The sequence below is a fragment of the Typopeltis vanoorti genome, chromosome 15 (genome assembly GCF_054136105.1).
Source record: "Typopeltis vanoorti isolate ZY-2024b chromosome 15, IOZ_Tvanoo_1.0, whole genome shotgun sequence".
NCBI classification, from domain to species: Eukaryota; Metazoa; Arthropoda; class Arachnida; order Uropygi; family Thelyphonidae; genus Typopeltis; species Typopeltis vanoorti.
Window position 1 is genome coordinate 65,667,295 of NC_143563.1, and position 18,072 is coordinate 65,685,366.

Consider the following 18,072-nt stretch of genomic DNA (forward strand, 5'->3'; position numbering starts at 1 on the left):
CAGGAATAGACAAAACAAGACTCACAGACCTTATAACACACTTTGAACACGCTGCATTAACAACAAAAATACCTGCCAATGTTCCGAAATCAAACCTGTAACACGCGCAAAATACCTCGGTCTCTATATAGATTCCCACCTTAAATGGACAAAACATGTAGAATACCTACACACCAAACTCCGGATCATCGCAGCAAAACTCTTCCAAGTTAAAGGCATTATTCCAACCAACATAAAAAAACTCCTATATCAGTACCTGCGAATCCTACTCAGATACGGAATAACAGTCTATGCAAATACATCAAACAGCCACCTAACAAAATTAGAAACATTACACAGGAAAATCGTGTCAACAGTGATCTGGACACCTTACACACAACCAATATTCGACAAGCACATGGCGATACACAGAATTCTGAGCATTAAAAACCTGAAACACTACATGACATTAACAAGGAATTACTTCAACATCACCTATCGAAACAACAGAGACACATATCGTATAACACGACCTACAACAACTCTCTACATCCCCACACCCTTCAACAACTCATACGGTTCTTTTGTGAGATCACATCAGATACCCACGCAACTCAACAACCTACCAAGAAAGTTAAAACACGTAGATAACTACAGAACATTAAAAAACGAACTCTGGAAAATATACCAACAAAGTTAAGAAACCATTAACACTAATATACACATCACAAATCACTAGCATCCAATGCCTACATCCCATACATAAACAGTAGCAACAACACAAATAGTGAAGGCTAAATCCCACCCTCTTCATGAAAGCTAACCCAAGCTTCGAAGTAGGTGGGATTAATCTGCCTCACTCATCTACAAGTAATCCTTATAAGCAAATGTAGAAATTTGTATGTATAATCATTCTTTCTCAAACTTAAAAAAAAAACAATAAAATAAAAATAAAATAAAAAAATAAAAAATTATACAAAAAATTCTGTATAATCTTCATTGTTAATATTAGAAGAACATGTGTTGTAAATACATAATATAAAGGCAAAAAAGTATTATTAAAAATTTTAATTGAAATCCAATGTAGGAATTGCAGCACTAAGTGCTGAACTCTGTAAAATTATAAGGTACAATGTCACACAAGATGTTTATTGTATATATAAATATTTTAGCAATAAAAGAAATATTATTATTAGAATACAAAAGAATACAAAATAATAATTATTATTATTATTATTCACTCTTTAGAAAATAGCCTACAATAGGATCACATGACAAAAATTCGTGTGGCACATCACCGAGATGTGGATTTCGGCGATATAAACATTATTTAAATTAAGGGGATATTAAATCCCACATTGTTTTAAAAACGAATAAGAAACTCAAAGATTGGAATCAGAGAGTTTCTTGCCGAATATAGTCAACTATAAAAGTATCGGCGATTACTAGCGTGAGCTAATGCAAGCAAAGGTAGTATGATCTGATCTGATCAAGTTCTGATCGCTATTCTTGGTATTTTCCATAATGTAAAACACATTTCCTGGGAAATGTATGCTGTTATTACATTATGGTGGGAGGTCACTACCCAGACAGGTTTCAGCCTTTATTGGGGCTTCATCAGTGAGTAGCTAGACCAAATTAATACCAAAGGGTATAGCGAAAAGAACATCGCCGAAATGAAGCCTATTGGCTCTTTATATTTAAGTAACTCAATGGGTGCACCTTTTTGACAACTCGTATAGCAGAGTATATAAGTTCTTTTGGCTATACCCTTTGGTATCTATTTGGTCTAGCTACTCACCGATGAAGTGAAGCCTCAAAAAAGGCTGAAACCGGTCTGGGTAGTGACCTCCCACAATAATGTAATAACAGCATACATTTCCTAGGAAATGTGTTTTACATTATGGAAAATACCAAGAATAGCGATAAGAACTTTCCCCACCTTTGCAACGAGTTGCCTGAGATTGTACTACGTACTAGGACTACTTGCATTAGCTCACGCCGATACTTTTATAGTTGACTATATTCGGCATGAAACTCTCTGATTCCAATCTTTGAGTTTCTTATTCGTTTTTAGAACAATGTGGGATTTAATATCCCCTTAATTTAAATAACGTCTTCTGATGTCTAGCGAAATTATGGAAAAAGTATATTGTTAGTATCCAATAGATGGCAGCACGAATACACAAGGTCTTGAAGTTGTGAATAGTCAAATAATAATTTAATGATTTATCACAATTAAATGTTTATTTAGTTCTTATTTTTCGCATATCTAAATGAAATAAACCCTTCAAAAAATTATTACATTAAAAAATGTAAATTTTGCATTTTAGATATCCTCTTTTTTTGTGTAAAAAGTATGTATCATATGAACAAATATGACCGCAAGAAATAATTTCAAATGTCATTTACGTGATGCTGATGACAGTCGATTAAAAATAAAATATCATTAAAATAAAATAAAAATGAAGGCGAAAAAAAATCTGCTCTACTTTCATAAATAAATACTTATTTTTACTTCTCAACGAAAAAATGTTATATATTCAGAGAAGAAGACTTTTTTCGTACTTATGCTATGAATCTTTTTTTCTTAGTATATATACAGTACTTTATTCTGTCCATTCTAACTGCTTCCAGAACCTTTGAAGAACTTCCTTCCCAATGTAGAATATCCCAGTGAATCAGAAAAGGTTCACATCTGGTGTAACTTTGATAATCTCAACGCTTCTGTTTGTAACCCTAAAGTGAGTGGTAAACAGTGGACCAAGAAGACCACAGTAACAGGTACGTGAAATCATTTATTACTCTTGTAAATCTAACCAAAAAAAGTAGCTTTTTAATGGGAATAATTTCAGATTTATTTCATTCTCCCTTCGCCCATTTTGTATACAGAGTTCTACATTTTATTTTAGCGCAATCAGTTTCATTTTATTTTTTACTAAATAAACACGTGATGTCGATTGCTGAAGTATGTTTCGTTCTAGGGTTCTACTGGTCAGTTGTGTTGGATCCAGGAGAAAATACAACAGTTAAATTCTCTCAAATCATTAACACAGATAAGGTCTTTTGCATTAAGATGGTATACAGGAAAGGTGCTGTTGAAGCAAATATGACTGCAAGAAATCATTTCGAGTGTCATATACGTGATGCTGATTACAATCAAGACGTATTGGCGTTTAGCGTTACGAGAGACACCATCAAATGGTTTCCTTCAACTTACAATATTTTCCTGCAAGGAAAAATTAGAGTAGGTAGTTGAATTATCAAGTATTTAATTATTTTAGTAATAAATATTTTGGCCATCATTTGTTAAATTAATTTTATGTTAATTGTATTGCTTCGGAAGTAGCTTGAAATTTTGTTGTAATTCTCTTATGTGGTAGTGAGCTTATTTTTTTTTTACGATTTATGATTATAATTTCTAGTTCAGTATCTCTGAGGCTCTTATTTTGGTTATAATCTTATTAATTAATGCCATTTGTGAAATCAACTCGATTACTTTAGGTATTACGTGCTATTTTCACAGCGAATAGATAGTTTCCACTTAAACACACATATCAATAAATATATCTTTAGAAAAGACAGAAAGAGGTGTCTAATAAAATTATAATTTTTTTAAAGTTATTTTCAAAAATATTCAAATAATTTATACTGCTAAAATTAGCTTAAAACATAAAGGTATATTTTAAATAAAAATTTATTTTTATGAAAATAAAACTATGGTTTGTTATTTTGAAATTTTAAACATTAGTCAGTCATTAAGAATGCATAGAGCAACTTTAGAGCCATCTATTTTAAAAATAGTTCTCAAGATAGGAGAAAAAGATTTTGCAAGAATAACGGACGGTTGAATTTTTTTTCATTTATGACATTATGAAAAATAAAATATTAAAAATTCCATCTTCCAAAGAAAGCTACATGTTTTACCTATCTTTTCTTAATGTAGCAGGAGTTGTCAAATCATGTGTTGATTTTGGATTTTTATTTTATTTATTTATTTATTTATTTTTTTACACGGCAGTGTTGCTGTTAGAATGTAGAACAACGAGACTTACTTCGAAGGCAAATTTAAGTTTGAAATTAAGTGAAATTTCAAACTCAAACAGCAGCAGCCTTAGGACATCGTGCATTGTCTTACTACAATACACAATGGTCAGTTCCGTAGAAACATCACAAAGTAGGAAGCATTGCAATGTCCAGAATGCTCAGATACCTCTCGAAGTTCAATATTCGTTGCACTACAGTTTCGAGGCCAAACCAGGAAAATTCGGACCACACTATCACACCACCACATCCGAATTTCATAGTTGGGGGGGGGGGTTACGTACTCTGGGAAGAGATGTTCACCGGGTATCTGCCACACCCATATCTGCTCGGTAGAGGGTGTAGCTTAATTCTTTGCTCCATAGCACAGCTTTCCAAGCTTCAATGTCCCACTATACACGCTTTCTGCACCACTGAAGAGGGCTCTGCATATTGGTTCAGGTAATGGAGGGCTACTTATTGGTTCCTACCATAGAAACCCATGTAGTGAGCCTCGTTGCTGAATGTTTTTGTGCAGCTTCGAGTTCCAATCGATGCCCAGAACTCCGCATTCAAAATGTCGCCGTTGAATGGCATTTTTACATAATATCAATCGTAATCACGTTCGATGAGTGTTGTGGATCATCCACTGCGGGGAGCACTTGCAGTTAACTCCTTGCGCTTCCATCTCAGTATGGTATCACCGATTGTTGACATGGGATGGGTCACTTTCTCAGCAATTTACCTCTTTCAAACTCCGCCAGTTCCCTTCTTGCAGTCTCACCTGGACACAGTTGCAGTGACTTGGGACCATCATATTCCTCGAATTTATGCCGGCTACAAATAAGTGATTCGTTACATGGCAGGATGCACCTTACCCATAATGGTGTCCGTTGACAACTTTCCAAGCAGCGTAGTTATATGATCCACCAAAAGGTTAGATTCAAAATGCAACCTTAATAAACGTTAGGTTTGGTTGCTTTTGAATTACAACGCAAGCAATTAAAGGACAGAAACTAGTATACTGTCTTTAAATTGAGTGTGTGTTTTTAGTCTGTTGTCTTGTTTTGCAAGATGACAAATCGTAGAGGAGTTAACTCTTCACCGGTGTATGTGACCGGCTAATTCAGCTTAGAAGAGCTTTGGAAAGTCTTCGCCTACCCGACAGAATTGGAACTCAAGTCTTTGCAACCCCAAGGATTGGATACAGATTGAGCTATGCATGCCACAAGAATTCAGCTATAACTGATCTCTCTCTCTCTCTCTCTCTCTCTGTGTGTGTGTGTGTGTGTAGTTTATTCAGTAACATTTCCTTCAAGTATTGAATCCATTTATTTCATTAAATGTATGTCCGCGCGGTTAGCCCAGTGGCTTTGCGCTTCGCAACTATATGACTAGGGATTATTTTCAAATCCTCAAATTCCTCACGTCTTCGATTCCCGTCGAAGACGTGAGGAATTTGAGGATCTTCCTCAGCGAAGTTAGTTAGCCGGTCGTGGGCGCGGGCAGTAGAGTTTTTTCCGCCAGTTCATCTGGCGTTTTTCATCCTGCAAGCATGAGCCCCCAGAGGGGGCTCAACTTGCCCCAATAGGGACAGCGGAGAAAAAGGGAGGAAACTCCATATGAATAAATAAATTAATTAAATGTATTATTTGTAAGGTGTTTAATTTTGTTGTGGTTCTTATAAAGTTTTTTGGTTTTGTTTCTTTTTCTTATCTAGTTTAATGTGTAATTCGTTTTCAAATATTTCACTTTTGTTTATGCTATTTTTCATTGGTCTATTTTTTTTTTACCATTACGCCTTTCAGGTTTACTAATCTCGTATTTCTCTGTATTAAATTTGGTTTAAATAATAAATAAATAACATTATAATGAATCAAGGTAGTCTCGCTCTTTCTCTTTCTTCTTCTTCTTCAACCTGGATCGGTTCACTTCTGGACAAAATCCCCCCCCCCCCCAAGTTTCTCCATTTCATTCTATTTTCAGCTCTTCTCATCCATTATATTCCAGCAATTCCCATCAATTTTATCCTACCAACTCTTTCGTCTATCCCTTTGTCTACTGTCATACATATCTTATTCTGTCGATAATTTAGGTTCTCTGAGTTGTTATGAGTAGCACATGTCCATTTGTAATTCATAATATAATTCATGATGTCCTGTACACGTGTTCTCGATCTTATAAAATGAGAGGGTATACTGTCTTTAAGTATCACATCAATCATATTTCTTTCCATTCTTCTCTGGGTTACTTTCAATTTGTGAATCAGATTTTGAGTTAAGTTCCAGTTTCACTGCCATAGGTAATTATAGGTAAGACACTGATTGAAAGTCTTCCTTTTCAAACTAATGCGAATGTCACTTTTGACGATATCTTTCATTCTCTGAAAAGCCATCAGATCTACCTGTATCCTTCTTTTAATTTCTTCTATTTGTCCATCTTTAATTTTTATAATTAGTCTCAAATCACCCTCCCAACTCCTATATCTTTCACTATAATTTTTTGGTGTTAAATTCTCATTCAACATTACTTTCGATTTGTTTATAATCGTCTTCAATCCAATTTGCTTTTTAATTTTTGTTTTTAAACATTACAATTACAAATTACAATTTAGAAATAACTTTTAGTATATATCTGAGTTTTCCAGTGTCTTATAATTGGCTTTTTATATCGCTAATATTTGGCCAATTAATATATAATTTAGAAATGTAGAATGCTGAGATTACATACATATTTGACAGCAAATGCGGACCGTAAATTATATTATTTCTCTCCCTCTTTCTCTCTTTCTTTCTCTTATAGTTGCTAAAAAATTTTAAAAATCTAAAATATTTCAAGGATATTGTGCTTTACTTTTGCAGTTTTACTTAACATTTCTTGTGCCAGAGGACGCTACAGCAGCACAAATCTTAGACTTGAGGGAACTGAAAGTACTCGAGGGTAAATGCCGCAGTGAGTATCGTTTGGAAATGATATTACATTAAATATCAATATATAATTAGTTTTTCAATAATAATAAACTACAAAATAAATGGAGAATTGTTAGGATGCCCAAATTTGCATAGAAAAATTTAACGTTATGAGTACTGCAGTTGCTATCTGAGGTCATTATCAATATACAAACATGGTATTCACAGAATGGACTAATAGCTGCGCCATTTGTATAATAGCGACATTAAAAGAGAACTCATAATTTATTTTATAGTTTTCATTGCACTTAAGAAGCAATATTTTAATCAGAAGTTTCCGAATATATATAATTCTTCAAAATATAATGGATGTTTGTTGGCTCAGCGTTAGCAGACGATACTTCGTGTAGTAATGGAGTATGGACTCCAAATACATCAAGTTTGATAAATTTAAATATTAAATTTTTTTTTAAAAATTAATTAATGTGCTTTGTGATGTACCGATCATTAACTAATCCTTTATTCGATCTTCCCGACATATTAACCACCATCCTATCATCCTTTAGAGTTTAGATTATGCAAACTTCTTTTACTGTCGTATTGAAGCACAGCGCCCTCTCACCTGACATACGTTACCAGTATCCGTATTATATTTTATTATTTTTGAATAATATTTTCCCCCTTTAAACAACCACTAAAAATATAAAATAGCTGTTCAAAACTCGCAACGCTATTAACTGTTTTAAGAGTTGTTCATGTTTACTAATTAAATCTATTAAAATTTAAATAAGAAACTTATGAAAAATATTAAAATACTGTATTAAATTTTTCATTAATAAATTTCATTATTAAATACTTGTGGTTTAGATAATATTTTAAGTGTACGGATATACAAGTATATAAAGTACTGTTTTTAAATTTGAAGTAGCAACAAACTTCTCGGTATACAGCTTATTAACATTTTACTTCCTAACTTACATAGTTTAGGATTACAGACAACTTTTTCTTAGTTTCGTTTACGATTTTTACATCCTACGGTTTTCACCATAGAACTCAGTCTTTATAGACTCTGATAATGATATTTCAATACACGAAACGTGGAAATAAAACAAATGGTAGTTAACGCGCATTCACCTAGGCGACAGGCTGTTCATTGAAATATTCACAAAGATCACAATAGACAGCGAGGTAGCGTGTTGTCTAAAATGTAGAATTGACTGGAGGAGAAAAAAAAAGGTAAGGTAATGGAAAAATCTTGAGATTTCGAAATGCAAATTAGACTTTACTGTTTCGCAGAGAAATTCGAATTCGCAAAAAGAGAACAAAGACAGATAAGAATAGATGAATATCTGTAAGAAAGAGAATCAGATTTGAGATGAAGGGAAATAAAAAACTCTATTGTTAAAGCAACGCACCCAAACGGTACCTACTTGCCGATCGATTAAATCTCCGCCCCCCCCTTACTATTCATGCACATGTTATCAGTCTATTTTTTGACTTGAATATTGTACTTAGCTGTCACAGTCTTATCAGACCCATAATTATTTTTCTGTAGAATCATCCCTTACATGTAAAACTCAAGATTACTATAGAAGACATTTTGTTTTTCTTTTTATTTCATTCCTGTCACTTTTATCATCAATATGTTCGATAACGTATTTGTTTAAATACGCCATTGTTTAAAATTTTAATTCATTTTTTTAAAATAAAATGTGCATACTTTATTTAAATTCTTACCTATTTATAAAATCAAACCATAAAAGATATTCGCATTAACTGAAAATTGTAGTAATCCAAACAGTGGCGTACCCAGGGGGGGGAGGACAAGGGGCCTAACCCCAAAAGAAAAAGGAAAAAAAAAACACTAGAAAATTTCCAAAAATCTTTTCCTAATTATAATTGATTTTTTCTTATTTATGTTGTGTCGTGTCTTCTATTTCTATACTGCTTATGAATTAGCGGTCACATAAGGTGGGAATACCGTATAGCTCTCGAGAATCACGGCCGCTGTGAACGCAAGGAGAACGAAGTAGTGCGGCCGGACAGAGCGCTACTTCGTTTGCCTGAGCCGGACCAGAGAAGATCACGGCTTTCATGTATTGGCGATCACTGCAGATGCTCAGTCAGAGGTATGCAATGTGTATTCTCAAATCATCTACTGAACTCGATCCCCCCCAAGATTAAATCTTGAGTGCCCCACTGAAAACAAAAATATCTTTTTCCACTTCACACCGTCGGAGCAGTGAGAAGTGGAATTAGTTGCCCTTCTTCAAAGGAAATAGATAACCAACTCGACTTAAATAGTTTTAATAAGATGTTTTTAAGTTAAGATATGGAAGTTATATATCGAATATGCAGACCCCCCCCAACCCTCACTTTCTAGACAAGGCAGAACCTATACAAAAAAAAAAAAAAAAAAAAAAAAAAAGAGAATCCTTCCTGTATGTTAAGGAGAAGTTGGCTAGCCAATTTTTAGAGTTCTAGTTCTCACTGTTTACGTAAAACCGAAGAAAGAATTACTTATACCCATGGAGAAGAGGGCTTCACTAAACCTTTATGTCGCTTTAAAGTTATGTTATTTTTTATTCTCATATTCTATATTTTTTCTATGTGATAATGATACATGATAATTGACATGATACTTTTAAGACATTACTTATCACAGTTCTGCAGTTAAAAAATTAAATCATTGCATTCTGTATTTATTTTATTTTATTATTTTTTTTGATTTTAGGCTAATCATATATGGACGAAATGAAGAATGCAACCGAAGATCATCCACTGCGGCTTCATTTCCAGTCGTGTGATGGACTTCATTCACATAGTATTCGGAACACGTGTAATTAATAATTCGAAGTAACATTTTAATTTGTAATTGTATAAAACTTATTTCGTACAGTACAGCAGGAAAGTGAAAATTACTTGTATTTCTCTGCTTCTCCAATCAACAGTTAATATCTCATTATTGACTACCAAATCGATTCGAGTATCCAGTTTGATTAAGCCAAATGCATCCATTAATTTGGAAACTAATTGAAATCTATGAATAGCTTTTCTGCGTATTTTATGCGAAGAACAATCAATACCATAGAAAATTTAAATATAAACAACCAATTTTTAATTCATCGCACTTTAACTATAGCAAAATCAATTTTTATAGTTTGAATAACTGTAATGCAGTCTCATAATGTACAGAATTTCTGTAAGTTTTGTAAGTAATCATTTCTAAAAAAATAAAACCATATTACTGTTCGTTTTGGTATATTGCATGAAAATATTTACACAAGCGATTGAAGAATCGTTTATTTTGTGCAAATACAGACATGGAAAACAATGGAAAATTAAAACAGCAGTACAAAGTTACAGCTGGAAAAGACAAAGCAGCCACCCGTTTCTTGAAGGCCATTTTCTGTAAATGAATATTTAAAAATATCTTAATGTAATTCTGATATTTTCATTTATTTTGTACATTCTTGATGTGTTCAGAAGCTCTTCGCATATATTCGTTCAAAGTGTCAAATGAAATACTTGTGGTTTTGCACCAGGATTGATTACTTATTCAATCATGTTTTGTATAATATCGCTAACGCCATCTGACGGAGAAAAATAAACATATGCAAGAAAGGATTATTTTCGTGAGAAATTTTTGAAAATTGAACTGAGATTTTTAAGATTTAAATTAAGATTTACTTGCAATATATATATATATAATAAAATAAAATAGCAAATATATAGAAACTTTTCATTTTAAAAAGTAAATAATTACGTCATTTCTTCTAACGAGATTTGTTTCACTTTTGTCAAGGCAACGCTTATGACACAAAACATTACGCATTAGTTTGAAAGTAATAGGAATAATAAAAGCCAACATTTGAAAGGAACATGAAAGGACGATTCCATTTATCGTCATAATTAGGGGGTGGAAAGAGAAAAGCATGAATTGCGTGACTTCAACAGTAGAGGTGACTACTTCCTATCAGTGGCAGACGGCTTCTGTGATAGGGTCAGGTGGCGATGTCGTGATTCGAAAGGAATAATTTTGTGTTACGATTATTATTGACCAGAAAAATGGCTATCGCTGGAATTAAACGAGAACAAGGGTGGAAAATAGATGCAATGAAAACCAAGAAGATTGATTTAAACGATGTTTTGAAGTCAAATTGATGGCCTTTTTCTTTGAAACGGATAAAAATAAAGGCATGGTTATTGAGCAGAATGTAATATGAATATTATGTTGCGAATTCTATTATAAAAATATAGTAAACGAATGCTTAAGGCGTCACATTTTATATTTATTTATATATGATTTAACGAAATTATATATTATATTATATAAATATTATATAAATGATTTAACGAAAAGTTAAACCATTTACGAATACACAGTCTGTTTCCGGTCAACTATGCAATCTGGTTGGCCAGAGGCAGCGTGGTCATAATCTTTTGATTCATGTGTGTGTGTGTGTGTGTGTGTGTGTGTGTGTGTATACAGTACATTTTTGAGATGATACGCAACGCTACTGCGTACCGCCAACTTGTGACACGGATGCAGTACGCTTAAAAACATATTCAGTCATTTTTTACACGTTTACCTAATATGCAAATAAGCTCAGTTATTTATTAAAATTGACATTTTTTCACTACGTGTTTTGTTAAGATATTTTCTATAGTAAACGTTTTTATATATTTGCTATACAGGGTGGTTCAAAATTCCATCTACAAACTTTGACGGGAGGTAGAGAACATCAAAATCAACCATATTCACATAGGAAAGCATGACCGGAAACTCCACAGAAAAGTACTAACAGGGTCACAAAGATACAGAAATAACACAAGGCAGTAAGTAGTGTAAAAAAACTTTATTAGGCGTAACTGAACAATTCAATAGTAGTTGGATACATAATAGAGTAAACGAGGTGCATCTCAGCGTTCGTAAAACGACGCATGTTCTTCATGCGACGTCGAAAGCTTGAATGAGGAAGCCTCAATTGCTCACCTGGAGCGCTGGCGAACAGCGCCACCTATCACTTTCGGATACGTTTCCGGTCATGCTTTCCTATGCGAATATGGTTGAATTTGATGTTCTCTACCTCCTCTCAAAGTTTGTACGTGGAATTTTGACCACCCTGCGTAAACAAACTGCGTGTTATATACCTAATTTTCTGTTCTTATTCTAAAAACATCACACACACACACACACACACACACACACAGAGAGAGAGAGAGTAGAGTGGAGTAGAGTATAATGTCCTTTACAGTACAAAAGTGGCGTTGATTCAGCAGATAGTCAGAAGGGAAAGAAAAACAGAGTAAGATAGCAAAAGAGGAGAGTTAAAAGTTAAAAAGGTCTCGGTTGACCAGTTTGCCTATCGTGTGCTTCTAAATTTGATTTGACTTTTCGTCCTTTAAAGAAAAATTCCCAAAAAGGAAAAAATATATTAAAAAAGTAAACGAATTTTTTTTTTTTTTTTTTTTTTATATTGAGCGCATACACGAGAGCAGGAGCACGCCAAGGGTATTTGCTTCTCGGGTGCAAACTTTTATCGGCCACCCCTAATACTGCATTGTATAATCCATATTAGATATTAGCTACATAAAATATCGCCCTATCAATGTTGTCGCCCTGGTACGGTGCACCCCTTGCATCCTCGGGATGGCGCAGCCCTTCACGAGAGGTGGGTTGATCAACTTATAGTACATTAGTACCGTGTATGGGTGATAAGAACCGTGGATGGATATTAGTACTGTGAATGAGGATAAATATAAGCCAACATTAAAAATTGTATAAAACCAGTATAACGTAACTTAGAATAAAAATAAATAAACCAGATAAAATATAAAACACGAAAGAAATTGGGAGAAGCCTGGCAAAAGAAATCCGGCCCTGAAAGGATTGGGATAGTCCCGATGTTGGCCTTCGCAGCTCGGACCAACTGCCTCCTACCTCGGTATAAAATCAAATAAAATGAATTACAATAATTGAGAAAAATGATAGTCCGAGGTTGAAATCGTATAAGAGATCGAATATATCAAAAGAAAATTAACTATAATTTTCTCCTGTATGATGTTCCACGGTGTGTGTATATATGGCTTGTATACACCAATTCTGAAATATCCATTCTTGAAATTTTTGAGGCGACTACTTCTCCAAACACTCTGAAGTGATTTTGGAGATTACTCAAAGTTTTCAAAATAAATAAATAAATAAAAAATTATTTTTAAAAATAATTAAATTAAAATTTAAAAAAAATAATATATATATATATATGTATGAGCCTATTAAGACTCATATTTCATTTTCGTTTTAACTAAGTAGCTAACTTTATTGAGCCTTCTGTGCTTTTGTACGCTCAGTTTAGTTTTAAAATACAGATTTTTATTTGAGATCTATTTAAAGAAATAACGTAAATGTTTTTTATATAATTCAACAGATAACAATATAGTAATTGATAATTAATCATTAGCCAACAGACCTGATATTAAGAATGAATACATGAACATTTCTCCCAGACGATAAATTAAACAGACGCCTATTTGCAATAATTTAATTAAAAAAAGGGCGTCTGTTTACTGAAAGTCAAACAAACAAAAAAAAGGCGTCTGTTTAAGAGAAAATAAAACGAAAAAAGTATGGAATTATTAGTTACCCTAGCGACTGAATTCTTAGTGCCAAACTGGAACTAAACATTATTGACTAATAATTAAATCCTTGGGTAAGATGAGGATATTTTTAGTATTACGATAAAGCAGTGCTCTTTTCTCTGTTGGTACGTTTATCGATATGACAGAGATTCACGAAAGCTTGGTGAAACGGTCAATAAGGTTCAGGTTAACAAAACACAAGCTCGCGCTTAGAGAGAAAGAGAGCAGAATAATTTAGTAAGTAGAGTAGTGTGTGTGTGTGTGTGTGTGTGTGTGTGTGTGTGTGTGTGTGTGTGTGTGTGTGTGTTATCTTCCAAAAATAGGCATTACTTACTCGATAAAACGGATAATATCAAATAATAATTGAAATCAAACATAAGATGGTGAAACTGTCTTTATGTTTGGGATATTATAATATACTCGTACAGATTATTTTTGAGAAATTCTGTTAAAATTATAAAATAGCAGTATTCTGGTTATGGTTATAACTAATGGGGAATTTATCTCGGCGAGAGGGGAAAGAGATTAGGTCAACGCTCATCTTCAACGTCTGAAGCATATAGATGTTTTTTTTTTTTTTTGTTTTGTTTTGTTTGACAGGAGTGATATATATATATATATATATATATATATAGCAGGTAAAGGAATGATATTTTGCTCCTTTATTAGTAGATGGTGCTGGAGTAACTGTTCCGAGCGATTGCTTAGCTTATTTCTTTCAATTAAGGATCAATTAATAATTGGAAGGTATGTGTTCCCTAGGCATCAATCACACCTACAATTTACTCACCCAATTGGGAAAGGATGTAGCATGACTCGCCGCTCCACATCATGGACTTCCAAATGACGAAAATGCGGAGGTTCGACCTCAATCAAGAAATGCAGTGAAGAACCCAGGAAGCTGACATCAAAGGGTGTGCTCAAATCTTCGAATCCGATGTGAAAAAAAGAAGTAGGAGTTTCGATAATCTACTTGTGAACTCCACATCAACACATCCAACAACAGTTCATGGACTGGTTGCCCATGATAATGAATGAATGGCCCAAATATTTTATTCATATTAACCCAAACTAGTAAAAAGTATGTCAAAAACGTAGAAACTGTGATCAGTTCAAACACACACACACACCGAAAATATATGCAATATAGGATTCTCTAAAATGTAGTGTGTTCCAATATCCCCCCCCACACACACACACCAGCATTGTGTATTCCATATTACTCTTTCTCTGTACCCACAGGCTGATACTGACATCCTGCTATATATTTTGTCCTATTTATTTCCACCACAAACCAATTCTCCTTTGCAGCCTTTCCTTGAATCCACCTTTATTGGACTTGATTCTTCCACTGTCATCAAAAATCCTCCTCCTCTATTGTTCAATTCTATATTGTCTTCCCGATAAATGACATATCTTTCAGATTCTGTCTATATTCTCCTCTATTATCCTGATCTCGCCTTTGCCAATAAGTTTTGGACCGTTCGCATTAATTAATGACACAAACTCCACACCTAATACTTGTGGTTTTAGTTACAAGTATAACAATGCACCCTAGACTTATATTCCATTCAGTAACTTTCGATACATCATTCATTCCTCCTCCTACATCACCCTCTTTATTTTGGCGATAGCTATAATTACTGATGATAATTACTGTGAAAGTGGATACTGTAAGAAGTAGCCAATATTCATGGAACTATAGGCTTCCAACTCTTCACTCTTCTAAGAATAAAGAATAAATATAAAAGAAATAAATGTACCTCACATAAAGAATAAATGTACCTTCAAATTTCATTTTATAAGTAACATACATGACATAGTTTAAATAAGGTTTTGTAAGTCACTTATTTTAAGTAACAAAATTATTTTGGCATCAATTTAAATAACATACATAATGATTTTAATATTTTAAATAGCCCGAACAATTAGTTTAATATTATTTATTGGTTTAACAAAATCAAAGCTACCGCTAGAGGGTTTGCTACAATATAAAAATGACTATTACTTTATTACATTAAAAATTAGAGGAGTGGGTATACGGAGATCCTGACTTAATAAATTGTAGCGTACCCTCTAGCGGTAGCTCTGATATTCTTATTAAAAGCTATTTAAAAAAATATATTAAAAAAAAAAGAGCCAAACGAAACAATGATGCTGAAATAACATTAATCTTAGTACAGAAATTACACTCTTGCTTAAAGCTTTTTTTTTTCTCCAATGCATATTGAGCAACATCTATTAATACCGAAAAAAAAAAAAACACGAAGTAAATGGTTCTTGATTTGAAATGTAATCGTATTTTGCTGTTCAAACTGAAACATGAACAACATATTAAGGTTTCGTAACTCTGCGTGCATGTACTAGAATTATTCTGCAGTTTTCATTCTTCCTTTTCAAAGACCATAGAAAGTGAAGGGATTACGACATGTATCTGTCTGAATAGAATTAAATTAGTGCCAGGAAGAAAGGAATAGCTCCTTATGAAACATGTATACAGTGCACACATGGACACAAGTAGGGAAAATACGTGTCACTCTGAAATTCTTAACCGCTGTTGCTTCCAGCTTCCATGGTAACTGTTTCTCAAAACACCAATGTTATAACATGCGCGCGACCGTCCGTCCCATAATGCAAACATCGAATTGCGAGTCCGATCGGACTTGCGTTAGATGGGTAGTTTGTAAACATAAGTATAGGTGGTGGTCGTGGTGTTGGCAGTCACCTAGTCTCCGTAGACGGAGGTGGCCGATATTTGTGCGACAGAAATTATGGATCCACCATATCCTTGACAATAAAGCGAAGTTAATGGAGGAGGGAAACATACTCCGAGCAGGTCATCATCTAGCAGAGCAGTTGCTTTTGTGAAGTTTAATAGCTAAGGTAGGTGTGACACTGACAACCTTTCAAGACGCGGTTACAAAAACATGCAGGAAGTTGTCAGACCAATTTTGTTTTCGTCGACGAGAAAAAGAAGCTTGTTTAACGTGTAGTTATAAGGAAATTATTTTCATGGTCGTCCTATGGAAGGCCAAAAGTTATGTCGCGTTATTAGAGGTAAGACTTCTCAACAAGTTCGAACCTACACTGACTTATAAATACACGATTCATGTCTCATTAAATAAACGTTTTAAAATTAACTAATCATCCCTGGTATTAACTTTTTAATAGGCAATTATGCTACAAGTTTTCTTGTTAATAATTTCAGATCAAGAATTGCATAGCGATGATAGCAGAATCCCCACAGATCCAGATCTCAAACATTCCCAATGATCTAGCAATTGACATACTTTGAGCAGCATAGTATTCTAATGTAAACACCTTTTGACGCTTACACAGAATTTTATTGTTAGTTGAAGTAGACGTAATTTTTTTCTTACATTGCTTACTCCATTCACAAATATTTATTCACTAAACGGTATGATCAATGTGTTTTATTTATTTCTTTCTCCAAATACTTTATTGAGTAATTAGCCACTGGTTTCTCTTTATCAGGAAAATTAGGAAAAGGAGCTACACAAATTAAACCGGAAATGTCACAAATATGAACGATTGCACACAAACGTATTTTTTAACATTTGTTTACACCTTTCACAAATGACAGACGAATAACGAATAATATTTCTGGCTAGATGGGCGAAGCAAAATTGCTTTTCATATTCCTCTTTGTCTGTAATGAAAGAACTTTGAATGGAGTGTTTGTGAGCTATATGCTCGCCCAGTGAGGGCAGTGAAATTAGTTGTGTTCAGCTGAATTTAAGATAGACTTTGGTCTTTTATATTTGTAACTTTCCGCTTCATTATATTCCGAAGCTTCCTTGATTAACGGGTTTGGTGGTTGCTTGCCTTGGTAAAGAACTTCTCAGCTAGATCTAGGAGAAGGGAAGGGATATAAGGAATATTAACTTCTCTAATGGATCTGGGAGTTTCTAATAAACCAAGGGGCATCTAGAATCATCTTCAGGCATTTATTCTGCAAGCTCTGAAGTTCAGAATGTTTGTATTCGCGGTGTGGCTCCATGCAGGGGATGCGTAAGTGATGACCGGTCGAATTACCATCTTGTAAATTGTTAATTTTGTTTGCATGTCCAGTTTACTTTGTCTGTTGATCATAGGGTAGAGCTGTACTAAAACTTTGGATGTCTTCGAGGTAATGTAACTTATATGTTTGCTGAATAGGAGTTTACTATCAAGAATCACTCCAAGATATTTAACTTCAGTCTGCCATGGAATCTTTACTCCCAATAAATAAATGTCCTCCATGGTATGGATTTTCTTTCTAGTAAACAGTATGGTTGAGCTTTTCTGGGGGTTAACTTGGATCCTCCAGTCTGCATTCCACTTTTCTAAAATGTGTATGCTCGTTTGAAGTCTTCTAGTTGCCAGTTTTGGGCTCAGAGATCTTGCCATCAGTGCAGTATCATCTGCATATAATGTTGTTCTTGGGTTCAGAGGGATGTCCACTACGTAGATTGAGAACAGGAGAGGGGCCAGAAAGAGATCCCTGAAGAACGCCTGC

At 33.9% G+C, this 18,072-nt stretch overlaps 2 protein-coding genes across 2 annotated transcripts in view; both read left to right on the plus strand.

Annotated features, from left to right (window-relative positions):
* Positions 1-9,718, plus strand: part of LOC150098831 (venom allergen 5-like) — a 33,429-nt gene extending 23,711 nt beyond the window's left edge. The window contains exons 6-8 of the mRNA XM_090405760.1: positions 2,617-2,763; positions 6,864-6,942; positions 9,646-9,718. Of these exons, the coding sequence (XP_090261886.1) occupies positions 2,617-2,763; positions 6,864-6,942; positions 9,646-9,718 (299 nt within the window). The remainder of the gene's footprint in view (positions 1-2,616; positions 2,764-6,863; positions 6,943-9,645) is intronic.
* A 6,687-nt stretch (positions 9,719-16,405) lies between these two features.
* LOC150098832 (glycine receptor subunit alpha-2-like) overlaps positions 16,406-18,072 on the plus strand; it is a 61,738-nt gene continuing 60,071 nt past the window's right edge. The window contains exon 1 of the mRNA XM_090405761.1: positions 16,406-16,436. The gene's annotated coding sequence lies outside the window, so the exon portion shown is untranslated. The remainder of the gene's footprint in view (positions 16,437-18,072) is intronic.